Raw genomic sequence first — 27,979 nt, 5'->3', positions numbered from 1 at the left:
CTAACTTGACAAGACAGCAGTGAGCGACCCAGACTGCCTATTAGCTATGCTGCCAGACTCGGGTTCCCCAGACAGCCAGTGAAGAGAAGAGGACACAACACCAAAGTTAAGCAGTCTCGATGCTCAATACTGAGTTAGAAATCCTTCTGTAGGTTATACAGCAACCCCCTGGCAGCGCTGGGGATTAGCTAGACCACTGGAGCTCAAAACCAATGTCTTAATCAAGAAACATTTTTTTTCTCAGAGGTACTTATTATAGTTGAAGACTATTTCTGCCATGACAGCAGAGTTCATTCCACAACTCGACACTTACAAAGTGCAACAGTAAAACAGGGTTTAGAAACAACACAAAATGGTAACTTTAACTTTAAAAAATATCTTTATAAATACATGCTCTAAACCAAATGTTATTTATGCAGATTTTTTTAGCACTGAGTTCTACAATTGCTCCCTTTGGCCATGAAGGACTGTACTTTGCTGTTTGAACTCCCTATGAGCCAAGGCAGGGAGGCTCAGCTACCATTTTCTTCACTAGTGGTGCACTTTCCTCTTTCAAAACATGCCAGAAGAAATAATGAGGCATCAGTATATACCTTTTTGGCTTTAAGGTAAAGGTTTGACACTTGATCTAAGTGTCACAAAAAAAGAAAGACTCAAATTATGGGAGGGGGGATTAAACTGGTTCTCTCTTTGTAACCTGTAATCTGATACAGAAACTAGAGAAAGCCCAACCTTTCAAAAAATACATGGGATTTTAACACTGAAATGGAGCTACGATCCAGCTGTGCAATTACCGCAACACTATCCAGCACTGCAAAGCTCCAGAGGGTACACCTCTAAAAAGCTGAGCAAAGGCACAGTTCGTCAGGCTGTACTGATTCACACCAAGGGTCCCCCAACCCTATTATCTTGCTTCACATGCAGATACCTACGGAAGAATCAGCACAGGGCAAGACCCTCCTGCTGTCACTTTCCCAGCCTTAACCGTTTCTGTCTCTGCAGATCTCCTGAGCCTAAGGTGGTTTGTCTATTAAGAAATGCCTTGACTTCTTTTTAAAGTACTTGCCCAGTCCCCCATGTAAACCTCCTAATCTATCCCACATCCTCTGACAAGGAGTTCCATGTGTCTCTCACCTACTACATGAAGATCCATCATTTTATGTTTGCTCTGAAATAGTGTCTTACTGACTGTATTTGATGGCCAAAAGTTCTGATACTGGCAGAAACCATGAATAGTCAGGCCCTACCCACTCACTCTTCCAGTGTTATGCATGATTTTGTAGACCACTGTTATATTCTCCTAAATTACCGCTTTTCCAGGCTAAAGAGTCCCTGCATACTCAGTTGTCCCGTGTTTGGAAGCCTTTCCACGCTTTTGATCATCTTTATCATTCCTTCCTGAATCCTGTTCAGTATCCTGTCTGAGAGATGAGGACTAGACCTGCACACAGGGTTCAAGTCCTGGGAGCACCACAGGAATACCCAGCTGCACAGTGATCTCCTCTGCTTTATTGTCTACTCTTCTAATTTTTCTCTTTACGGCTGCTGAGCACTGAGCTGATGTCTTCATGGAAAGGGGTCTGTATTGGGACCGGTACTGTTTAGTATCTTCATCAATGACATAGACAGTGGGATCGAGTGCACCCTCAGCAAGTTTGCAGATGACACCAAGCTGAGTGGTGAGGTCGACACGCCAGAGGGACGGGACGCCATCCAGAGGGACCTGGACAAGCTGGAGAAGTGGGCCTGTGTGAACATCATGAGGTTCAACAAGGCCAAGGGCAAGGTCCTGCACCTGGGTCGGGGCAACCCCCGGGATCAATACAGGCTGGGGGACGAAAGGATTGAGAGCAGCCCGGCCGAGAAGGACTTGGGGGTACTGGTGGATGAAAAGCTGGACATGAGCCAGCAATGTGTGCTCGCAGCCCAGAAGGCCAATCGTATATCCTAGGCTGCATCCAAAGCAGCGTGGCCAGCAGGTCGAGGGAGGGGATTCTGCCCCTCTACTCTGCTCTGGTGAGACCCCACCTGGAGTACTGCATCCAGCTCTGGAGCCCTCAGCACAGGAAAGACATGGACCTGTTGGAGTGGGTCCAGAAGAGGGCCACGAAAATGATAAGGGGGATGGAACACCTCTCCGGTGAAGAAAGGCTGAGAGAGTTGGGGTTGTTCAGCCTAGAGAAGAGAAGGCTCTGGGAAGACCTTATTGTGGCCATACAGTACTTCAAGGGGGCTTATAAGAAAGATGGGGACAAACTTTTTAGCAGGGCCTGTAGCGACAGGACAAGGGATAATGGTTTTAAAGTAAAAGAGGGTAGGTTTAGACTAGATATGAGGAAGAATTTTTTTACGCTGAGGGTGGTGAAACACTGGCACAGGTTGCCCAGGGAGGTGGTGGATGCCCCATCCCTGGAAACATTCAAGGTCAGGTTGGACGGGGCTCTGAGCAACCTGATCTAGTTGAAGATCTCCCTGCCCATGGCAGGGGTGTTGGACTAGATGACCTTTAGAGGTCCCTTCCAACCCAAACTATTCTATGATTCTATGATTCTATGAATTATCGTGACTCCAAAGTGTTATTCTTGAGCTGTCACCGTCATATCACCTCCAGCCATGTGACTTAGTTTGTCACCAAATATATCAAACATCAGTATGTACCCACATGCATACATGCACTGGTATTTTTAGTCAGGTCTATAAATAGATTTGCAAGAATCACAGAATAGTTGAGGGTAGAAGGGATCTCTGGAGATTGTCTAGTCCAATCCCCCTGCTCCAAGGATGGAGACTCCACAACCTCTCTGAGCAACCTGTTCCCATGCCTGACCACCCTCATGGTGAAAAAGTTTTTTCTTACATTTAAAAAGAATTTCCTGTATTTCAATTCGTACCCATTGCCTCTTGTTCTGTCACTGGGCACCACTGAGAAGAGCCTGGCTCTGTCTGCTTTACTCCCTCCCAGGTAAAAGTAGATAGGACAAAAGATTTTGGAGGGAACAATTACATGCCGTGAGACTTGGATTCAAGATCAAATGAATCTTTCCCTGTGCAACATAATGGGTGATTTAAGGCTGATAGATTGTATTTTATCTTTGGACACTGTTGTTGAGGTGGGTGATGCACAAAATGCTTTGCATACCGAAAACACACAACAGGCCAGTCTTGTACAAAGCACTCCTACTCCGTTACAACAGAAGAGGAGGGAAGTGCTAGCAGATTTTGACCTAGCAAAGGATGCTCCTATAGACTCATCACTGCTAAGTACATCCCAGTTCTTTGTGCCAACTCCTTTCTTAAAAGTCACCCTAAATTTCACTAGCAACTGATACCATCAGCAGGTCTGCTTATGGGAAAAAAAAGTATGAATATCAATATTTTGTGCTGTTTCCATTGATTGCCACCTTTGGGTAAAACTGCAAACCCACGTCTTTTTGAGGAGAGGGACACTGCAGGTTAGGAGGCAACTGTCCCCACAGCTGATAAACATGCAGTGGAGACACTGCCCTGCCATAGGCTTCGTACATGCTGGGCAGGTTAGATGCTGCCTTCTATTAGTTGGGGCAGGGATGGGAGGGAGAGGGAAAATGCTAAAGAAAAGAGTTTGCAAAAGAGAATGGGAGTTTCCATGTTAATACAGCTACACTCCCTGCCTTGCAATATAAGGTAATATAAGGTAGCGGTAAGATTGCCCAGCCCTCTTCTCTCCAGCTGCAGCTGTGGATGATGCTAATCACCGAGGCTTAACTGATGTTAGTAAGGTCATTAAGCATAACTTTTACTTCCTCACAGATAGGTTGTGTCAATACCTACATTGAAGGCACTAAGTTGTTCTCAGGGTCTGGAAAGCTGAAATACACTGAATACTTAGAGACAGTGCTCAGACAAAACAGCGCTGATACACACCCCGTGGGGGAAGCGCCTGTCCAGCCAACCACTTAGCTAAACTAAAATGCTAGAAGTAACAGTAACAAGGCTCCACATAAGAAACAAAAGAAGAAATAGGGTATTAAAGGACTCCATTCATATATAAAAATCATGTCTCCTGTGTTTTCAGCTGCCTGCGTCTTTCAGAGAACACATACAAGTTCTCTAAAAGCACTCCTAGCACTAGTTGAACTGAAGCATAACACAGGATAAAGTGATTAGAGCTCAGCTGGATCCTATTTTCTATATAAATTTTGCTAGTCAACTGGGGATGATCCACTGGGAAGAAATGCACATTTTTTCCAAAGATCTAATCACATCTGAGGCTCCATTTCTTATAACATCTCTCAAAGGGCAATATCAAAACCTTAGCAGGAAATCATCTGAATGACTGGCAAATGAAATGAGCCATTAGATATTGTTCTTCTCTTTTTTTTTTTGATAGGTGATAAAATGTAATGCACACAAGTGTATCAGAAAATGTATAAAAAGTTTGGTTTAATTTCACCCCGCTGTGAGCAATTCTGTTGTTTCTTCTGAAAAGTTATTTCATCTGAATTAGACAAGTCATTCTGGAGAACTTGAGCCAGCCCACTCCCTGAATATAAGCTACTATATATAACCTAGTCTTGGTAGTTTTAGTTTTCTCTTAATTAATAATTTCTTAAAAATACATATATTTGCTGACTTAGCACTAGCTCTTGTGCAGACCCTCCTTAAAATACACTGCGGGATTTTCTACCGGATTGTCTTCTCCATCTTTCAACTATCATGATGTTATGAATGCAATGAAATACTAAAAAGACATGTTTTTACATGACAGAAAGTCTGTTACTACTCAAGTCAACAGAAAAAGTATTCCCAGCCTTGAATGGGAGAGAAAAGCTTGAAAATGTTACTATGTAATACTACATTGAAAACTATTTTCTAGAACAAAGAACCAGTGGTTTAACATGATTTAGATCACACAGTTCCTCACATCATTGTAAGGAAATGAATGTACTTTCCTGAAAAAGTAATTTTGCCAACTCTTATAACTATAAGCTGTCATTAGATATCTATCTTTTGATTCTTTTAGTTACCAGACACGACCTGGCATATAGCAATGCATCGATGTACCATCACAAATTCAGCAATACAAAAGGGCACAGAAATGGTATTTCATGCAGAAATGGCACATGCTGGTACATATGAGTTGAGAAGTATGAAAGACTTTTAAAGAAATACTATTTCTAAACAAATTTTTGGATTAATGAAATGCTGCTTTATTTGGAAAGCACTGAGAAAATTTCATTTGTCATGCTTGTTAATAATGGGGCACAATTAGCATAATCCCCTCAACCCATTAAAAAAATGCAAACATCAAATAACAGAGGTTACAAAAAATGTCTTCCTTTAATTATAAAATTTTGCCTTTTTCAAACCAGTCACGGCTAAGCTCAAGAGACACTCAGCTAACACAGTGTAAGTGAAATCCTTGAGGGAAAGCCCTGTGCCGTCAGGCTGGCACCAGCCACTTGGCAAAGCACAGCAAAGCATCACAGCTTCGTCTTTGAAAATGTGCGTGGGTGTCTGTGGCATTTTCCTTGAGGAAATGGCACTTACAGTGTGCTTAATGAATAAGGGAGTATGTTAAATTTATGGGAAGAGATAGTCCTTAAAACTGCGTATCGCAATGAAGAGCGCAAACTGCCCATTGATTTATTTTCATTTCACATAACACGAGGAGGCTCCTGGGAGACTGTATGTGTGCTAGTTATCGTCGACAGTATAGTAAAATCATCACAGCAGCCATTTCAGCAAAACTCAAAATAGCCAATAATCTCTGAAACTCCTCCTCTCCCCAAAATCCCCCTTCAACACTGAGAAATGTGTCAACAGCCCTTGGTAAATGCCACCCTCCACTGAGTCCCCCCTTGTCCAACACACATAAAACCACAAATGCGCCCATTTGGATCCACAGACCTTCCAGGCTCTCTGCCCAGCAGAGAAGCATTCTCTCATACTCCTGATCATGGTATTTACTACAGCGTAACTTAAAATTTTCCCATTCCAGGTAAGTCACAAAGCTAAGCAGTCATCCACTGTTTATCAGCTTCTACGTACAGAACAGGGTCCCTTCAAATTACTAAAAACACAGTGATGCTTTGCGTAAAGCATTGTCCAAAGTTTACTCTCTACAGTTGGTCGAACATTTTAAGAGAAAAAAAATATTAAAATGTAAAAAACACACCCAAATGCTGGAAGTTTAGGGATGTGTGTGGGCACATATATATAAAAAAGATGCAGCACTTCATGCAAGTCACAGTGTAGTTTTCTCACGTGCCCATCTCTTTTCCCAGTTACAGTTGCCAGCTGGACTGTATCTGCCGTGATGCAAATGCTTTCTCTCTCCAGGAGAGAGTGAGACCATGGCATATTACAGCAAATATACCCTAAACTGGGAACCCAGCCAAGAGAAGATAAAGAAAGCTGGAGACATACAAATCCTAAGAGGCAGTGGGGAGAGCATTTACAAGTGATATTTTTGGCTTTCAGACAGTATTTTTGACCATACAAATTTTTTGAGAAACAAGAAATATTTCTCATAGAAAAGGTAAATCAACTTAAAAAAAAAAGGGGGGGGGGGGGCATCTTCTATTCATTTACTAGGCAATTTTATCGCTTATATTTCTCAAGGAAAAAATTGCTTTAAAAAGTAGCAGGGAATCTTATTTCATTCCCTGCTCTTTGCTTTGACTGTGCTGCCTCTTTGTCAAACCTGCTGAAGGCACTGCAAGCCTGAAAGACAACCTGTTTTTTCCGTCTGTTTCAGCTGATCTAATAAAAGATATTACCTCTCCCTACAAAACTTGCCTCTCATGGAATATTATTTCATTATAGTGTACTTTGGTCTAATCTGCTACAAATGTCACAAACTATATACATACGAAGTCTCATCGTATCCTTTTTGAAACAGGCTCTGTCACCTTATTCCCATTCTGAGCAAAAAGCGCTTTAAATAAAGAAGAAAAAGAGAAAGAACAAGAACATGCCTGAGCTCCAGAAATGTGGGTTATAATGTCACTGAAACAAAATACACGCTGCACCCTGCCCATCAGCTGCTACACTTCATACCAAAGCGGTGTTTATTGCCGTCGTGGCACACTCTACTCCGTGTACCACAGCGGGCAAGGCTGCAATCCCATTCACATTTTGGAAAGTGATTTCCAGCCTATGAATTCCCTCCTACAGTTTCTCCTCACAGCGCTTTAGTTAATACTGAGATAATTGAGTCATTTGTCTCATTAAGAAATGCCACGTTCAGCACTTAGCAACTGCCATTTCAAATTTCACTCAAAATTCGGACGCATAGCAATTAATTTACCTTGCAGCATCTTAAACTTTATAGAGTATTTAAGGCATTTCTGCCTCACCGCCTTTTGAAATTTCAAAGCCTGATAAAAAGAAAAAAATTGGGTTTAAATTACAAATTAATTTAGTGGACTGACACTCACAAAAGGATGCCTTTATATTAAAAAATGGATTGCACTGGCAGTCTGACTCCATTCCCATTAGGAACTTGCCCCCACATCTGTGTTCTGCACCGGGGTATCCACTGTTTTGAGGCATGGGTCCACGAGGTTCATAGTCCAGTACAGAGCTGTGATTAGCATGTAGCTTTGTGTGTGGTTTAAGTTCGTATAAAATGCATAGCCATAAAAATTTTAAATTAAACTTTTCGATTCTGTTTATAGCAGATACCAAAATAGCTATTTTGACAAGTTGTGGAAACCTGCTGTTGGTCTGTTGTCACAACATGGTGCTTTCAGTGCAAGTTCTGAGGTTTGGTTTGGTTTGTTTCTTTAAAGGAAGACGTAACACTTTTGTGGCTGTCACACACCCACTTTTTTCACAGGAATCCTATTTTTGCAGTTGATAACTATATAGTTGGTTGGTGGCAGATTTTTATTAATAATATTTATGATTTAATGGGACAGATCTCCAGGGGAGGAGAACAGCTGTGCCTGCAAGATGCCCCTCAAAAATTCTTGGATCACAGACTGGCTATATTTCCTTATGGTGAAACCCAAATTCTCCAACTAGTGCTTGATGCATCGGAGAAACAATGCATATACAAAAGTCAAAGGACTGGATGGAGCAACAGGAAGGTGTGCGTGGCACACAAATGCAAAGCTGGGTTGCAAGGGGCTGTACGGAACTGGTGCTAAAATTTAGGGTGTAGGATTTGCTTCACATGAACAAGGCCAGCCCTGATTTTAATGCATCTTGGAACAGAAAGAGATTTTGGAACAGACAGTTGCTGTTTCAAGGAAGTCAAAAGTTTGGGGTGAGGACATGCAGCTGCCAAAAAGTGGGGTAAATATACTTACGGAATGAAGGAGAAAAAATAATACAGTAAAGGAGATGGGATATCCTAACTAGAATTTCAACACCGATATCATGCCAGCAAGGAGCTATACAATATTTGCTGTGTAAATAGGGTGAAAATGTCATTTGACCATGTTATTTGATGACATTTGCAATGTTGTGGGAGTTTTAATTAACTCCCACAGAGTTAACTGCTGAGCACAGAACAAATACTGAGCAAGTGATGGCCCCTCTCCCTTCCAATCCAAGCTTAGACAAGGCACTTGTAGAAATAAGCAGACAGGTAGAAGAGACCAAGGAGTAAGGAGCAATACAAGGTAGCATGATAGGTAGTCTTCTGAATAGCCCAGCAACCACCACTGCTGGTGGTCTTTATGGCAAAAGAGAGCTACACTTTAAATCATACCACAGCTCAAATCAGTTATGAGACCTCTACTGAAAAGCAAGCCCACTTCTGTATTTAAAAGGAATGTTAGAAGTGGAGAAGGTGCAGAAAGCAAAGAGTCAGACAAATGCAAGGTCTCAAAACTTGAACTTAGTACAACAGATCATTCAAATAGAAGGTTCAAAGGTGCCATGCTCATTTTCTGTAAGTATTTGCGCACAAAGAGGCAACAACTAAAATGCACACACATTTTCCAGTGGTGGTTCTTGCCCTGAAATGAAGGAAAGGGGAGGGAGGGGCGAAGGAAAAACCACTAAATTATGACATCATCATAAAGTTGATCTTCATTTTCACAAACAGCACAGAAAGAGCCCATGGACATCCAAAGGTTGAAGCTGAAAAATCTACAGACTATTTGAACCCCAAGTTTTGGTTTATGTTAAATTATTCTAAGAAATTCTAAAGCATCATGCAGGAGTTGGGAGTGCATAAAGATAACTGTCCCTTCTGATCATAAAGTTTATAAATATCAACAGTTCCTACAGAATTTTTTCCTATTTTTTTAATGTTCCAAATTTGAAATATATTTTTCCTAATTAACTAAAGCTTTTTCACAATCTCTTAGAAAAGGATCCCAAAAAGAAACCTTTCAAATCTACTTTTAAGATATTTTAACTAGCAATTGGTAACTCATAATTCCAAGTCTGAAGTGTGTCTGCTCTTCTGTCCCTGAGGAAGAAGTTGCAATGAACTGGGAACAAAACAATAAGATGTTTGGTAGGAATTCTTCAGCAAAAATTGAGTGGCATCCAGGAGGGTCCACTATTGCCCCCAGGGAAATGCAGGCATGCATGAAGAGCTAGCATTTTGATGTGAACTCTCCCATTTCTCTAGAAACCATTACACACTTGAGCTTGCTAAAGGTGCTCACACAAAGGAACCAGAAGGTCCAGCCAGACTTTGTATATTCATTGCATAAAGCAGCTGTGTACCTCTGCACAGAAACTACCACAAGACTGGGACTTCCCTAAGCATCCCTAAGCAAAGATTAACAGAAAAAAGGTGAAACTAAGCAAAGATTTGCTCCCCTGAGCAGAGATTAACAGAAAAATGGTGAAACACAGGCAACTCCATAACAGCAACTTTGCCTTCTTAAATAGGCAAACACAGCATATAAATAGTGATTACAAAATCAGAAATTTGCCTGGCAGTCCACTCAAATACATGTCCTAGAGCTTTTCTATCTTGTGACTCTATTTTTAAAAGTAGAGAGTAGCTTTTTACTTTTTTTCACTACATTCATTTAGATCCCATCAGCTGCTACATGTTAATGTGCTCCGCAGGTTTCATTCCTGTAGTTCCTAAGGGTACTTAAAACATCTAAGGCACAGCAAGGAATCCTTCAACCTTGTATTCTTGGATCATAGAATCATAGAATCACTGAGGTTGGAAAAGACCTCTAAGATCATCGAGTCCAACCATCAACCCAACACCACCAGGCCCACTAAACCATGTCCCTAAGTGTCTCATCTACACGTCTTTTAAATACTTCCAGGGATGGGGACTCAACCACTTCCCTGGGCAGCCTGGTCCAATGTTTAACCACTCTTTCAGTAAAGAAATTTTTCCTCATGTCCAATCTAAACCTCCCCTGCCGCAACTTGAGGCCATTTCCTCTCGTCCTATCGCTTGTTACTTGGGAGAAGAGACCGACACCCACCTCGCTACAACCTCCTTTCAGGGAGTTGTAGAGAGCGATGAGGTCTCCCCTCAGCCTCCTTTTCTCCACACTAAACAACCCCAGTTCCCTCAGCCGCTCCTCAGAAGACTTCTTCTCCAGACCCCTCACCAGCCTCGTTGCCCTTCTCTGGACACGCTCCAGCACCTCAACGTCCTTCTTGTAGTGAGGGGCCCAAAACTGAACACAGGATTCGAGGTGCGGCCTCCCCAGTGCCAAGTACAGGGGGACGATCACAACCCTACTCCTGCTGGCCACACTGTTTCTGATACAGGCCAGGATGCCATTGGTCTTCTTGGCCACCTGGGCACACTGCCGGCTCATGTTCAGCCGGCTGTCAACCAACACCCCCAGGTCCTTTTCCGCCAGGCAGCCTTCCAGCCACTCTTCCCCAAGCCTGTAGCGCTGCATGGGGTTGTTGTGGCCCAAGTGCAGGACCCGGCACTTGGCCTTGTTGAACCTCATACAGTTGGCCTCGGCCCATCGGCAACATCCACACATCCTGTGCATATTCAGTGCTCGAGCCTCACCGCTCAAGTGGTAGAAGGCAAAGGTGGGGACTGGGAGAATGAAGAGCCGCCCACTGTGGGAGAACATCAGGTTCGAGACCACCTAAGGCACCTGAAGGTGCACAAGTCCATGGGACCCGATGAGATCCATCCGTGGGTCCTGAAGGAACTGGCGGATGAAGTTGCTAAGCCACTATCCATCGTATTTGAGAAGTTGTGGCAGTCTGGTGAAGTTCCCACTGACTGGAAAAGGGGAAACATAACCCCCATTTTTAAAAAGGGAAAAAAGGAAGACCTGGGGAACTACAGGCCAGTCAGTCTCACGTCTGTGCCTGGCAAGATCATGAAACAGATCCTCCTGGAAGCTATGCTAAGGCACATGGAGGACAGGGAGGTGATTCAAGACAGCCAGCATGGCTTCACCAAGGGCAAGTCCTGCCTGACCAACCTAGGGGCTTTCTATGATGGAGTGACTACATCAGTGGACATGGGAAGGGCTACAGATGTCGTGTATCTGGACCTCTGTAAGGCCTTTGACATGGTCCCCCACAACATCCTTCTCTCTAAACTGGAGAGGTATGGATTTGATGGGTAGACTGTCCGGTGGGTGAGGAATTGGTTAGATAGTCGCATCCAGAGGGTAGTGGTCAACAGCTCAATGTCCAGACGGAGACTGGTGACGAGTGGCGTCCCGCAGCAGTCCATATTGCGACCGATACTGTTTAATATCTTCATCAATGACATAGACAGTGGGATCGAGTGCACCCTCAGCAAGTTTGCAGATGACACCAAGCTGAGTGGTGAGGTCGACATGCCAGAGGGACAGGATGCCATCCAGAGGGATCTGGACAAGCTGGAGAAGTGGGTCTGTGTGAACCTCATGAGGTTCAACAAGGCCAAGGGCAAGGTCCTGCACCTGGGTCGGGGCAACCCCCGGGATCAATACAGGCTGGGGGATGAAGGGATTGAGAGCAGCCCTGCCGAGAAGGACTTGGGGGTGCTGGTGGATGAAAAGCTGGACATGAGCCAGCAATGTGCGCTCGCAGCCCAGAAGGCCAAGCGTATCCTGGGCTGCATCCAAAGAAGTGTGGCCAGCAGGTCGAGGGAGGTGATTCTGCCCCTCTACTCTGCTCTGGTGAGACCCCACCTGCAGTACTGCATCCAGCTCTGGAGCCCTCAGCACAGGAAGGACATGGACCTGTTGGAGCGGGTCCAGAGGAGGGCCACGAAAATGATGAGGGGGATGGAACACCTCTGCTGTGAAGAAAGGCTGAGAGAGTTGGGGTTGTTCAGCCTAGAGAAGAGAAGGCTTTGGGGAGACCTTATTGCAGCCTATCAGTACTTAAAGGGGGCTTATAAAAAAGATGGTGGCAAACTTTTTAGCAGGGCCTGTTGCAATAGGACAAGGGGGAATGGCTTTAACCTAAAGGGGGGTAGATTTAGACTAGATGTAAGGAAGAAATGTTTTACGCTGAGGGTGGTGAACCACTGGCACAGGTTGCCCAGAGAGGTGGTGGATGCCCCATCCCTGGCAACATTCAAGGTCAGGGCCTCTGAGCAACCTGATCTAGTTGAAGATGTCCCTGCCCATGGCAGGGGGGTTGGACTAGATGACCTTTAGAGGTCCCTTCCAACCCAAACTATTCTATGATTCTATGACATTGAAGGACAAAAATAATTTACATCATTCAGCCACATCATTTTCTATAATCATTACATGATTAAAAAGAGCCTGGGATATGCAAAAAGGTGGAAGTTTACAAATAACAAGGATGCATGAAGAAAGGACTCCAGAGTAGGAGAAAATTTCCTTCAAGGCAACTTTCTCACGTAGAAATCTTTTTTCCCTGTAGAGGTAGAACTCATTAAATGTTCAAATCAGAGTTGACTTAAGTTATACTGGTTTTGGTACTAAGTCAGCTGGAGTTCAATTAATGTAAAACAAACCAGGTCTGGAGCCAAAAATTCAGACGTGTTCGCCTTCAGCATTAATTCTTTAATCAGAGGAAAGGGGCTTTCAGCATTGACCCAGTAAACTAAATCTGTTCTCCTTCTTTTTCTCCATTCTCTTAATCCTGTCTTTTATTGAGGTTGTTTGCAGTCATAAATAAAATAGTTAACAAATGTTAATGGCAATGAAGAATAAAAGTAGTATTCCATACAACACACTTTGGCTAATTATCTTGTTAAGCCATTTTAGCCTCCCAGTAATGTAACAGTATTACTTTTATTACTAACATTAAATTATATAAAAATAAACACAATTAAACCTTTTTAGCACTCAATTCTGATATCTTCCTCAGAAGTGTAAGTAGGATTCCCTGACAATATGAGAATTGGTAGCCATAAAATCTAACAGGGGAAAATAACATCTATCCCATCTCTGTCTTCTGCTTCCAAAACCACATGTTGATTTTGCTGGAATAACTGACAGTACCATGTCACTAACGCCTTTACACCCTGCCAGGAATCTCATGGAATAACTAAACACAACAAAAGACATGTTACTATGGAATGAAAAAGGCCCAAATCAAACAGAGCTTGAGGTAATAGCAAAAGAGTTGACCAACTGTTCATCACCAGTGACTAAATATTTTTAAAGAAACTCAGCAGCAGTTATAATGATCCCGGGACACCCTTGACACAACCTGCGGGCAGACTTTGTAGTCTTACTATTCCTTCTTGTCATCTTCTGCTTCACACATTCCTCCAGTCCGAATCAAGATCTACTAAGAATATAGTAGATACTGACTGAATGATCCACTACTTCAGTATCTCTAAAACTGTCCCTGGGGTTACTGAAAATAAAATATTGCTTCTTTGCTAGTTCCTACGCTTGCTGATAAATTCCAGCTAAGCGCAGCAATGCACAGCAAGCCTTGGGATGCTTGAGGCATTCTCTAAACCAGGAGCTGCAAGGGCTTAACAAGGTCACATAGATACTCCTGAACAATTTGACAAACCCTCCCAGCCCAGCAAGTTTAGATCATTTTTCCTTCAGAGCCACTCAAAAGGTATGTTTATTTTCTTCTGGTGAGCATGCAAAAAATCCTAAGTCAGCCTCCAGAATCTCAAACAACTGCCTTAAAATTTTTGTCTGTTTAAAAATAAGAAATTTGGGGTGTGTACTCTTTGCTGTCTCAGTCCATAGGGAGTTAAACAACATCTATGCTTTCAAACATTTGCCATGTTCTGGAAAGTTGTTGGTTTTAACCAAAAAAAACTTTTTTTTTCCCCCTGAAACTTCCTGCTCCGAATCTGGACCTTCCAGAAAAAGGACTATGACAATATCTGACAAAAATTCACATCATACCACGTCAGATTCAAAATAAGGTAGTCAGTACCTAAATGACCTAGTGACCGTGTATATCCTCATCTCTAGCAGGAACAATTAAGCAAAGATACCTATTTTCTGACAAGACCTAGAGTTTACTAGGGTGATGCGGATCGGTACCCCATGATCTGTCTGTTCTGGCTCTAGCTGGAGAGTTCCCACACACATCAACACCTCCTGCTGCCATGACATTCAGTAACCTATAGGACAGAAGTCTCAGATTGAAGTGCTCTTATGGCATCCCCACAATAAATACCATGCTGCTCAGAACGGTGGACAGGCCTTGCGAATGTCTCCAGGATCATATGCAACTACACAGCAGGATAATGTCACTACAAGATAAAAATTACCGTAGAGTGCAGAACAACAGCAGTGTTTTAAACACGGTCCCACATCAATTTGTACCAGCAACACACTGCAACATAACAGCAATGTTTTATTGCCTTAAGGCATGCAGTTCACCTTAACACCTCTGAGTGCTGTGTATTTGTTTTCCACAAAAACATGCTGCATGGCTTCAGAAGTCTGTTATTTTGGCATCATCAGCATCACTCTCTGTCTCGCACCCTGAAGTTTGTCTAGTGAATGAGACACATTGTCTTGATACACTGCCGTGTTTTTTTTTTCACTGCTGTCAAGTGGATGGACATGAGGCATGGCCTACGGCCTCTCTTTTTCCCTCCAGAGATGCCAGATGAAATGTCAGCTTTAAAACTAAACAAGCAGTAGCACTTGAGGCAGCAGCAAGGACAGAGGAAGCGTAAGGCTGACAGATGACAATGCTGAGGACAAACTAGACAGTAAGTGGGACAAAAAAAACTTTCAAAAAACCCTTTTGTAAATACTAAGCCAACAATTTTTTCAAAGCTGCAGAGAAATAGGTGACCACAGAGCTTTGAGAGAAGCAGGCTAGTAACAAACAAGATCAGCTTATTAGCTAATCCATGGATCTCAACAGCTCTGATCCGTGCACAAGCCATTGCAGGGACTTCAATGTTACTGTAGGGTTTAAAGTTGCCATCCACCAGCTCAGCCACAGCAACTGCCAGGCAGCCGCAGAGGAAGACACGCTGGCTTAGCTCTGCGCCACAGGGCTAACCCCACCTGCAGGGCTTCACATTTGCATTTACCACAGATCAGCCACTGTAAACCCATCGTGACTTGGGTGTCTACGTCCTGACAGGCTAACTAAGCTGTGGTCTACAGCCATAGGTTCCACCTCTATAATATGACGAAATAATTGCATTAATAGTACGAGTCACCACAATGCCACAAAACGTTTTGTTAATACAATAGGCGCTGACTTAAGTAGTCACAAGTCAGCACAAGGATAGTAATTACATTATCACAAACCCATTCTTTAGGGACGTCTATAATAGCTGTTCCACTATTCACAATACCCAGTGCACATGGCAAAAGATGGAAAAATCATGTTAGGAACCTTTACGTGGGAAAAATCACAACTAATTGTAAATTAATTAAACTAACTACCTCTGAGGTAGTGATGTACATACCTAGAGCCTCTTTACAATGAATGAAGGAATGAAGAGATGAAGCCATGCTTGGTGCCTGGCTCGTCTCATCCTAAACTAGACGCATAAACAGGTCAGAGGTCTACAGAGGGAGCCATGGGAAGTATTTCAGGTGAAAGTATCTGCTACACAGGCATCTGAGGGCACATTACAGCAATACTAATGCCTGCATGTCTCTGTTTTCTGTGATGAACATGAAAGCTAAGCACAATACAGTTACTAATACCACCATAACACAGATGAGAAATGAAAGATTTCAGATTTGTATTGGAAATTTATCTAAAGGATGCCGCTGCCTACATAATGGGAGGGAATGTTGTGCCTTTATCCAAATCCACTTCTCAGCTCTTCTAAGCTCAGATAGCACCATTTGATTTCAATGGAGCAAGAAACACATCACTTAGGGGTCTGGATTACTGTTTGGTTTGCAAAGGTCTCAGAGCTACAGTTTCTGAGGTTTCTTCTCTCTTCCCTACTTTTTCTATCCTACATTTTTCATGGTTCAAATCATTGCTTTAAAAAGCAAATAACAGTATTGCCTGAAAATCTACTAAATACCTGCTCCTATGCAAAAAAATTATTTCTAGAGTGACTGCCTTTTTCAGAAGCCGCTTCTTGCGGCTTCTTCTATTGGATATCTAAAATGATATGCACTGGGATATAGGCAATAAATGACTTTCCATTAACAGCAACTTCTCATCAGGAGTTGACAATTCTATTACCCCTTACCTTTTCTCTTGACATGCAGTTGCTTTCCCAACCTACAAAACAAAGTCACTAAGGCCACGAGGTATTCTATTAAATTTGCAAAACATAAGACTGAGTGTCAGAGACTTGACCCGAAACATGACTTGCAGAATTGGTTTGCCAGCAGAGTGTATCCCCCCTCAAGTCCTTACAGCTAGTGGCAGAAAATTGTTCCTTCACCACATCTCCCAGGTGCAAGCAGCAGAAGCTGAAGCCAGCGAGAGAAGAAATGTCTCAAACTAACCGGTTCTTCTCTGCATTTCACAGCATATCTGCACTCTTTTTGCATCCTTTTAATTTAGGCTTGTAATTGAGTTCTCTGAAATAAATTGTTAAGTCTTCTTGGTGTCAGGCATAAACTGTCAGGAATGTGAAAATGTGATACAAGATAGAATTTGAATAAATAGCATAAAGGCTGAGAGAATACATCGTGAGAAGAGCTCAAATGACAGTATGTCGCATAAAAACACCTCCAGCCCAATATCCTGTCTGCAGAAGCGGCCATTAGAGCACACTTAAGAAAGATTATAAGGAACATGGCAAATATAATAATCCTGCCTCAAACAGTCAGCGGATTAGAGACCATTAATTGTCACAGGGCTTAAGGGACCGAGTGAGAACAGGGTTTCATGGTACAGATGCGGCATAAAGGGTTAGGTACACCGCCTGCTTCTCGACAGCACATTTGACCCTGGGAGAGATATCCCTGTTTAGCAAAACTAATACAACAAATGGTCTCTGTAATGCGACAGTGTCCTGAATCTCATACAGTCCTACCTAGGCAGACCTGCCTCTCAATGGAGAATATAGATACTGAGTTGGGAGAATAACATTTAAATGTTAATAGAGAGGAATTCATGCCACAGAGGCAATCAGAAAACTTCAAAGATGCCACTTCTTTCGGAAAATTCATTTAGCTAGTACTTCTCCACCTGACTTGTCCCAATAGCCTACTGTCCTCTCACAGGTAGGAATGATGCTTAACAGCAAAAGAGCCATCATACTGTGGCAGACCAAAGGCTAATTAGGCTCATAATCTGCCTCTGTCTGGCCAACTTCCTATACTTCAAGCAAGAACAGAAAATCAGGGTGATTATGGAGCATACGTGCATATGGCACTGCCCTCCCAACCTCTGCCTATTAAAGTTTCAGCGACTTCCACAGCCAAGCATGCAGCTGGACCAACACGCTCAACAGATATTCATGGACTTATTCTCCCTGAATTGGTCTAATCCCTTTTAGGGCAACAAGCTCATTTGACTCAGTTCCACAAACACACAAGCCAACACAAATTAACATGGAAAACATTTCTTCATAAGAAATGAACAAGATGGTGTTGTGTATTTGTCTTCCCTACAAGGAGATGCTATGCTAAGCAAGAAGAAAGTCAGCCCCCAAGGAATAATGACAACTATCACTTGAGTATACAACTGTCACAGGGAGCAGCAAATAATTACCATTCTCCTCTGCAGGGAATCCTGGCTTACACCCCTAGTCTGGAGGACATTCAAAGAGCAATGGAAGAACATGAAAGCAACCTGTAATCTCAGTGTACCATAGGCATTAATTAACCTGGCAGCCATCCAAACTGCTGGCATCAAAATCCGCTTATCTGGGAGCTGCACATTTCAGCATTTCTGCAGACACTACTACGCACAGAGGCACTGCACTGCACAGGGGCAGCAGGCTACCGAAAAATAAGAAAAAGAGGCAGAAACGGAGGAACGCTGAAAATTATTATATTGCAATCAGATCTGTTAGTAGTTCGAAAAACATGTTATCTGAAGAAATGTACATCTGAATAAAGCAGGGGTTGCATCAAGAAATGTAATAAAAACAGCTTTGGGAAAACAAGCATGAACGATCTCTAGTGAGAATACACCACAATCAAGGTACAATCGTGCTGAAGCCAGAAAGGGATAACAGTTCAAGTAAAGGTATTTGTCTCTGAAAATGAATTGTTTTTCTACGTACCTGTCCAGTCTCCTACTACTTTAAGGTGGACCCCAAACGTTGCTTTGGTATCTGTAGGGCACTAAAAATATTAAATATATTAAGGACCACTTCTGAGTAACAAGAAAATAACAAAATGCATTCAAAGTACAGTTGTTAAGACAGAAACTGGTGTAAATAGGTTACTCCTGAGCAGCCATACCAGCAGCTATACCCTTTAAAGAGCAAGTCTAGCATCACTACAGTTCAGGAAGCCAAGCATGGCTAGTCTCCACTCAGTCTTAACCCTTTCTTCTAGTCACAGAGGAGTTTGGGATGGGCTTGTCTGGGGGTGTGATTTGGAACAGCCACTTCACTATGCATTACTCAGCAATGATACCAACTGAGGATACAACAGTAAAGAAATACTCCCTCTACTATTGACACATCATTCAAAATCAGGAACTGCTCCATTACTCCTAAATCAAGGCATTTAAGAGACTTCTGGTTCTTGAATGTCAGGGCACATGTTTTCAAGCTGATCATTCTCACACAACTGATGCTTTCTTCTAAATGGAAACTGAGATTTTGCTGCACTTGACAACAGCTTAGAGTTTGCAAAGGAAAAACACCAGATTGCATGGCACATCATAAAAATCACTTTGCAGCCACCATTCTCTCACACTGCACCTATGCCCTCACCTCGGGGCTACTTGCTTGTGACTATCAACACAGGAATGATATTATTTACAGTCTTATCCACACCATGGTATATAAAAACCTCCAGTCAAGCCATGTCAAAGGTCTAAGAGCCCCGTCAGTTTTGTTCCTTGTTAGCTACAAGGGAGATTTCAAATGCACTGTCTGGACAGCTTTTGCAGGTACACCAAATGATTTCATACATAAACAGGACAAGCAACTATTGCTCAAGAAAAGATTCTTCCCTTTTGTCACTTAAACCACGACAACTTTCCATCTATAAACCAACATCATTGGCTTCTTTTTGATAGAAGATATTACTACTGACTTTTGATGCCTTTCTTAGAACCTGTTAATGATTGATCCAACCTCCATCATGAATCCAACACCCAACAGATGACATTCCTGTCTTTTTTTTTTCTACTGCTACAGACAAATGTGAATTCTGAGGAGAGGGCTTAAGTTCAAGGAACACATCTATATTATAAACAAAAGAGACCCAGGTCCAAGCACCAAATAGTCAATCATCCACCACACTTGTGAGGACACTTCTTGGCTCTGTTCTGGACCATTGCCATTAGCGTTCCCAAGATAATCTGTTGTGCCGTGGGAAACCACTGGCCTCAGGGCTGAGGATCAGTTCCTAGCAGTTCCTTATTTAGCAGCAGACACAGATAAAACGTTAGTATTCTCTACATCTTGGCAAACCTAGAACAGGGAATACAGCGTCCTGGCTAGTCGCTCCATTTTCCTGAAGGGGAAAAGCATTCTTGTTAAGAGTACTGACTACTAGACAGACTCATGTTTAATTCCTTGTCATCTTTCAAGTTTTCCTATAAAAATTTGGTACAGAAATTTAGAGTCAGAGTTATTTCAGCAAGTCTTAGCCTTCAAAAAAATGGCATCAAGGGAGGGATGCAGGCAAGCCTCACACAACAAGGCCAGTATTTGCTGTGGCTAGCTGCAAAGTCTTCCAACAAAAATACCAAGACCAATTCTCCATATAAAAGTAGGTAAGCAGCCTCTCAGCTAGAAAGTTGTATACTGGCAGCAAAAAGTTCTGGTCTCCTTGGGCCTTCTGTAAGAGCCTTTAGCAGAGTTTATTTTTCAGTCTGGGCTGCCCCAGGGCTCTCTGTGTTTCACAGGAGGTTGAGTGATTTTCTTAGTCCAACTATGCACAGTCCCAGTTCAGCACATCTTCTATAAAATTGTCTGTCATTCCCTCCTTCCATGAAAGCTAATGGCAGAATACCCCTTGTCTCCAGCCAGATAGGTTCAAACCTGTTATCATTTACATTACCCTTGTGACTAACTCCTTTCTGCACTACTTTGAAAAATTATCCAATTAAAAAAAGATTTATTTCTCTTTAGACTTTAGGAAGCCTATTTTGATACCTGTAACAGGGTATGCGAGTTCCTCAGAGGGTTCTGGAAAAATCTTATCGTGCTGCTAAATCTTAGCAGAAGAAACACGCCCATCATCTAGGCTACACGGAGTGAATTTCCCCCAGTTCAAGAGAGAGAAAGATTGTAGATGGTCCAGTGAAGGGCCACCAAGACGATAAGAGGATTGGAGAACCTGACATACAAAGAGAAGTCAAAAAGGGAATGTGCTTGTGTAACCCACAGAAGAGAAGGTTCAGGGAGATCACTGTCTTCCAATACCTAAAAAATAGCTATAGAGAAGATGAAGGTGCTCTCTTCACCACCACGCATGGTGACAGGACAAGAGACCAGGAACACAAATCGCTTCAGAGGAAATTTCATCTGGATATAAGAAAAGCATTCTTCACCATGGAATAGGTAGCCAGAGAAATGGTGCGATTTCTCTTGCTAATTCAGCTTCACAGGTCCCTGGATAACCTAATCTACGGCCCTTGCACCAGAACATTGAACCAGATGATCTCCAGAGCGTCTTCCCACTTAAGACTTTCCTATGGACCTGTATTTTTAACATTGAAAATTGTTTTTACGTTTTTACTGCACAGAACACTTATTCTACATCTCTCATCTCTGTAAACAAAATTAAGTCTCCAAATTGTGTTTTTTTCCAGACTGTTAGAGAATATATTCCAGAAGCTTAAGAAAGTATTCAAAGACAGTTTTTCAGAAGTTTAATCGTGAAAGTGGGTAAACTTTCCCATGTTATTAACAGACCACTGGGCATGTGTAATGAAGTGCAATGAAAAAATCCTCTTATATATTTAGCCTTTTTCATGAAATCACAGAATTGTAGGATAGCTGAGACTAGAAAGCACCTCTGCAGACTGGTTACTTCAACCCTCCTGCTCAAGCAGGGTCCGTGAGAGCAGGTGGCCCAGGACAGTGTCCAGTTGCACTTTGAATGTCTCCAAAGATGGAGACTCCACAGACTCTCTGGGCAACCTGTGCCACCCTCACAGAAAAAGTGGGTTTTTTCTTATGTTCGGATGGAACCTCCTGTATTTCAGTTTGTGTTGTCCTGTCACTGGGTGCCACTGAGAAGAGTCTGGCTCTGTTTTCTTCACTCCTCCATCAGTTCCAGCTCCCTCAGCCTCTCCTCATATGAGAGATGCTCCAGTTCCTTAATCATCTTCATGGCCCTTTGTGCTCCAATATGTCCATGTCTCTCTTGTACTGGGGAGCTCAGAACTGAACACAGAGCTCCAGATGTATCTCACCAGTGCTGAGCAGAGGAGAAGGGTCACGTCCCTCGACCTGCTGGCAATGTTCTGCCTAATACAGCCCATGAGGCTGTTGGCCTTCTTTGTTACAAGGGCACATTGCTGGCTCATGGTCAACTTGGTGTCCACCAGGACCCCCGGTCATTCTCTGCTGAGATGCTTTCCAGCCAGTCAGTTCCCATCATGTACTAGTACCTGGGGTTATTCCTCATCAGAGGCAGGATTTGGCAATTCCTTTTCCTGATCTTCGTGAGGTTACTGTCAGCCCATTTTTCCAGCCTCTCAAGGTCCTTCAAATGGCAACACAACCACCTAGTGTACCAACCACTCTTCCCAGTTTTGTATCATTTGCAAACCAGTATTGACCCCTGAGGTACACCAATACTGACTGGCTTCCAGCTGGACTTCGTGCTACTGATCACAACCCTTTCAGCCCAGCAGTTCAGCCAGTTTTCCACCTACCTCCCTGCCCATTCATCTACTCCGCACTTCATCAATTTCTCTATGAGGATTTTATGAGAAACGGTGTCAAAAACCTTGTGAATTATGATGCTCTTGTCCATTTTACAAGTGTAAGTCTCTGATCACCTATTTTACTTTTAATTTGCCATATCTCATCTTTAAAACACTGCACAGCTAAACACTGCTTCAAGATCCTTATTACAGTCAGCTCATACACACATTTAAACTGACATCTATTTATGTTCTGTGAAGACAAGCACAAGCTGAAGCACCCTCTTGAATTGGAAATCAAGAGAATAAGCACATGAGCCTTGGTCAAATAAAGGCCTATCAAAGTGGCCTCAGCAATGCATGATGTCGTCTCTGCAGCTGGGAACAAAAACAGTTAAAATTGTTTTTAAAATGTGTTTTGGCAAATACTACTTGGATTTCCCCCTGGGAAATCTGGGAGCCCTAAGAAACAATCCAGTGACTACTAACTGTACTGTGGCAAGAGCATGCAGCCCCTTATTTTTTCCTTATTGCCCAGTACACTGCCCAAGAGGAAATTGTAAAGATTAGCCAATCGTGAAATAAAAATATACTTTCTCTTAGTTCCTTTTCCTTAAATAAACATGTTTTCCAAACAGGTAAATCACTAACTTGAATAGTCTGTAATGAGAAGGGACATGAGACATTGTTAAACACCAGGTCACAAGTGGTAAGCTTTTCAGTAGTTCTTTCTGCATTTTGAAGAGTTAAATGAACCCCGTTTGCCGCACTCTGATTAAAATGCTATGGTACATAAATTAACTGTGGCAGAGAGTGTAATTATGTGAAGCTATGTTAATCTTATTCTAACCTCAAGCTATCTATACCTTTAAAAAGTGATAGATTTTACAGGTAGGAACATCTATACTAATCAGGTTATCTGCCAGGATTTGGCCATCCTCCAAAAACAATTGAAAACCAAAGGAATTCTGTTAAATTGAATAGAGCTGTGCAGATTTACACCTCTGGAGAAACCAAACTATGTTCTTAGCATTGGAAAGTTGGTAGATTTCCTCAGAGCTGTTAATCATGTGAGCAAGTTTACAATACCGATTTTTATTCCATTTTTTTATGCGTTTTCACATTCAAAGCAGTGAGAATAGTATTTTATATGTAGATAAAACTTATGGAATACAGATTATTCTATCTTGATGAAAAAACACCTTCCCATATATTTTTTTTTCCTTTGTTTTTCAAGCTAACTTGAAATACAAATGCAAATTATCACATACGGAATTTGCAACAACCCCTGGAGAACTTTATGCTTATAAACCACCAAATTAATTACACTCACCAGTAGCTGTAGCTCTACTATTTATCTCTATGCTGAGATAAAATATAGATAATTTTTAATAACCTTAATAATTTAATTAATGTTTAATGCACTAATAGATTAATACATACTTGAAATGTATTTTATTTATCAGTTTTACATCGTGAACACGATTCTCAGTTCTCCTCTATGCCTTGCTTTTATATGAACACAAAGTGAGTGAACTAATTACTGTTAGATCATAGTGGTAATACTTTACACTTTATATTGGTATAAAAATCTACTGGAGGCGATGAGCAGTGGAGAAATCTGTGCATATGAGAGCACGACATATAGCAAATGGAAACTATGTTGTCAGCATCTGTGTTTCCAGTTTAGAATACCCCGAATATTTAACATCACTGGTATCTACTCCCAGTCAAGAATCCTGCCCAGAACAAGAAACAGGACAAACCTTATTGAAATAATTTTAATGGTATTAAATACTATTGAAATATTGTAAAAAACTCTTTTTAGACCCTGGGGTGCAGGGAGTTGGGGGTGAGTCAACAGCAAACTAGCAAGAAAATAGAAAGTTAATTCCTGAAAGTTTCCAGTTCTTCTGTACATCTCTACCATAAGAATTGTGAAAACTCTTTAGAGAGATGTTAGGTTTTGATTACAGTACTGTCATGGAAGCGCTGATGCATACACAGGATAACACTGCATAATATCTGTTATCAGAAAAAAGGAGATGAAAGGGATGCCCAAGTTATGTAGGCCCATGCGGCTCTGCAAATAAAGCTCCTTACAAGTTCCCGTGGAGATACTGCTCTCAAGCTGATGCACTACAGTAAACACCAACTTCTGTGTTTAGTGCTGTAGTACGTGGCCTGAATAGTGCCCAAAGTTACGAAGAAGATCTGTGCCGCAGCTGGAAGAACAAAGTGAAACCTCATCTTTGATTTTGGGAACTAAAAAGCTCATTGCAGAGTTTGTTTAAATAAAGGGAAACTCCTTCAAAGAAGGCTTTCACTTTGGGGAAAAAGCCACAATATGATCCTAATACGGATTTGCAGATATCCTGGCAGGGACTGTAAATACTGCTGAGCCCCTGATCTGTTTCCATGCCTCTGCCTGCCTGCCAGCGTGAACCAGCTGCACCATGAACCCCGTTTCATCAGCCCATCCTTGCTCCAGACTCAGACGAACCCTTACACAGATCAAGAAAAACACATTAAAGACTTAGCATGTTTGGGAAAGAGGCAGAATTGGGGGGGGGGGGGGGAAGAACTAAACACAAGCAACTTATTTTCCCTCCGGGGGGGGGGGGGGGGGGCGCGGCAGGGTGTGAAGAAAAAGAAAAGATTTTCAACTTTGTCAACTGACAAGAAAATGTGAACCTCGGAAGCTCAGTAAGCTGTAGCTTGTCTGGTTTCATACAGAACTGATATAAACATTTCTAAAATGATTCATCCTGACATTAGAAAATGAAGAGGAGTGATGACAAACACCGGCATGCTATATAAAGGTAGCCAAAAAATAGTAGCTAGACTTCAGTCTGACTCATAGGAGGTGAACTCTTACACTGGGCTAACCCTGTTTTAACTAATGAATCCCATAAGAAGCAAATTTCAGAGGGAAAAAGTTAATCTGAGGAGTTACTCTTTTAAACACATCTCTGCCTTAAAGGCTAGGAGATTCTCTAAAATGGCTCTGTTTACTTTTCTGTTTCGTGTCACTTTACAGATCGGATTTTGTCTAAAAGCTTTCCCTCTTAGAGACTTGGCCTTACAGCTATCCTAATTTAACTGGCAGACATCAGCAGACATTATAACATCTCTGAATGTAGGGAAATCCTAACCATTTAACATGATTTAAGTATCAAGGGTGTCTGGATGACCAAGGCGAGACCACCATGCCTTGAATACTCACTGCTTCAGCCAGAGCTCTTCCATGGCAGAGCTGACTCCTTGCAAGCAGCCCAGCTGCAGAAACATATCCCAAATTCGCTTTCCATTCCCTTATACTCCTTGTTGTACAACCCCAAACACCTGCAGTCTAGCTAGTGGAAAAAACACACCATAACATTGCGGGATGCTCAGGGTGCATGACTGGTCAGCTGCAGTGCCAAGAAGGATCATTCTGGTCATCTGGGGTCTAACTTCTTCTGTAACATAAACCACAAACCCACACCCACTAATTCCTGTGAGTCTGTAGTTCAGCATTTCCTACTTCACTCCCTGCAATCTCAGTTGTTTAAACTGAGTGTTCCAACTCTCAGTGTTCAAAACAATCTTTTTTTTTTTAGGTCTCAACCTATGAGCATTTGTTCCTTGATTTCACTCGTGCACCACAAGAAAACACAAATCTTTACTATAATAGATGTCTTAGGATTGTAAATAGACCAATAGTTGTAAGTGTAAAATACATATAATGTTGCATAAAATATATACATTGTTGAACAAATAATATGAAATTACTTCATTTGTTTTCTAGTAAGTCTGTAATAGCCTAACTGCTATTCTATTGCTGCTACGGATGCACTACAAAGATACACTTCTACAGACTAGTCAGTACTTCTTTGCCTCTGCAGCTCAACCAAGGTAAAAAACTTGCTGACTACCCTTTCACCCCAGCAGACACATTACATTTCATAGAATCATAGAATGCACAAGTTGGAAGGAACCCATAAGGATCATCAAGTCCAACTCCCTATAACATAGAAACAATGTTTGGATCCTAGCAATATTCAGCCCATGTAATATATGCATTTCAAGTTGCTAGCTAGTGGAAAAACCAAACCACAACCTTATGGGATGTGCAGGATGCAAGCCTTTGTCCCTGAAGGAGTAAAAGGCAGTAGAGCAATGTTTCTGCTCAAGGCTGACTCTCCAAGTCCTCCAAGGGTATGCAGACACATTGCCAAGCAACGCTGCGCTGAGCTGACAAATGCATGAACAAGGAAACTGAATGGCACAAAAGGCTCCTTCTCCATCATCCCCAAGCAGAACCTATGGGCCATCTCCAGACACGTGCTAACTGGCTCCCAGTGGTGTGAGGCACTCATGGAAAGAACCATTAAAGGATCAATAGGTTTTCTAGTCGGATCACCAACACCTTGAGGAACGCTGTGTCCCTCCAAACTACCCTACCAGCACACACAGTATTTTACCAGGCTAAAGCACAGATCTCAGCCAGTCAGCTGGTCTTAATTTTAGGACAGCAAGAGGCAGGGTGCGTCATTCCCTCTAATACTTTGTCCACATTAACTGTATTCATGCTTAAAAGTTGTGCTTGTTTTTTTCATTTTGATGTTCTCCTGCACTTCCTAGACCTTTCTCTAACCTGACCTAGCAGCTAACCTAGAAGCACTACCTCTGATGGGAGAAAACACACTTCTCTGCTAAAGTCAGTAGATGCTTGTTATATATTGTAAATTTACTTTCATAATATCAGAAAATATTCTGATTCATGAGAGGGATCTGACGTGACACCTTCTGTTTAAAGTATCTGCTGAAGGAGGACTCGGGATTTAGTGAACTTGAATGTAACAATTTCTGTGTTCCCTTGATCCAAAAGAGTCAGATTTGTAAGTTTAAATGAAAGCAAAGGTTTACTTAGGGTTTTTATACAGACCCCGAAACTATTAAGCCCAAAAACAAACCAAACCAAACAAACAAGTCTAAGGAAGTACTAAAGGCATCTGAAATATTAATTATTCTATTTTTGTTTTACTTAAATTCTTTTCAAACAGCTGCTAGATTTTCTACTTCTATGAAGAGCAGACAAGCTCTAGGGATTTCTTTAGTTTGCCAGCAAGATACTTCACAATATCCGCATTTCCCTAAATGCTCTGTAAATCATCTCATAAAGACAAGTTTCATAACCATTTGCACAATATATTTAACAAATCTTATTAGAATGTCATCGTGTTAGATTTTGTTTTTATTGTATTCATCTGTCAGTATGAACTTACCTCCCAATGTCCTTACATACTTTTTACTCAGGCAAACTTCCAATAACTTTTCAGGTTTTTTTATTAAGTATTTCAGAATTTGGCCCCTAGGCTTTTCCTGTTGTGGATAGTTTATTTCTCAAGTTTACAGTACAGGACATGTGTTTCTCCATCATGTCCAGTTTTGTTCCTTGCGCAGTACAAAATTTCTTGCTTAAAAGAAGCTTAGAGCTAAAACTTCACTGCTAAATTATTAATACCTTCACTAATTTTAAATGAACTCTGTATCATTCAGGGATAAAGACAACCTTGGCTCTACAAAACACTGGTTTTCTCTTACAAAAGCAAATGTGTTACTTGTGACATTGCATTATTTGCCGAGACCTTTCTGACAAGGCATCAAGCCCAAAAATGTAAAGGTACAGATCAGGACCATCACCTTG

At 42.0% G+C, this 27,979-nt stretch overlaps 1 protein-coding gene across 2 annotated transcripts in view; it reads right to left on the bottom strand.

The window, feature by feature from the left end:
- The window catches only part of NOX4 (NADPH oxidase 4), a 119,427-nt gene that overhangs the window by 49,413 nt on the left and 42,035 nt on the right, over window positions 1–27,979 (bottom strand). For both annotated transcript variants that reach the window (XM_076328335.1, XM_076328336.1), the window contains exon 12: window positions 18,515–18,575. In XM_076328335.1, coding sequence (XP_076184450.1) covers window positions 18,515–18,575 — 61 coding nt within the window. The remainder of the gene's footprint in view (window positions 1–18,514; window positions 18,576–27,979) is intronic.

The sequence above is a fragment of the Aptenodytes patagonicus genome, chromosome 1, assembly GCF_965638725.1.
Source record: "Aptenodytes patagonicus chromosome 1, bAptPat1.pri.cur, whole genome shotgun sequence".
NCBI classification, from domain to species: domain Eukaryota; kingdom Metazoa; phylum Chordata; class Aves; order Sphenisciformes; family Spheniscidae; genus Aptenodytes; species Aptenodytes patagonicus.
The sequence above is the reverse complement of the archived record's forward strand: the minus strand, read 5'-3'. Positions and strand labels throughout refer to the sequence as shown.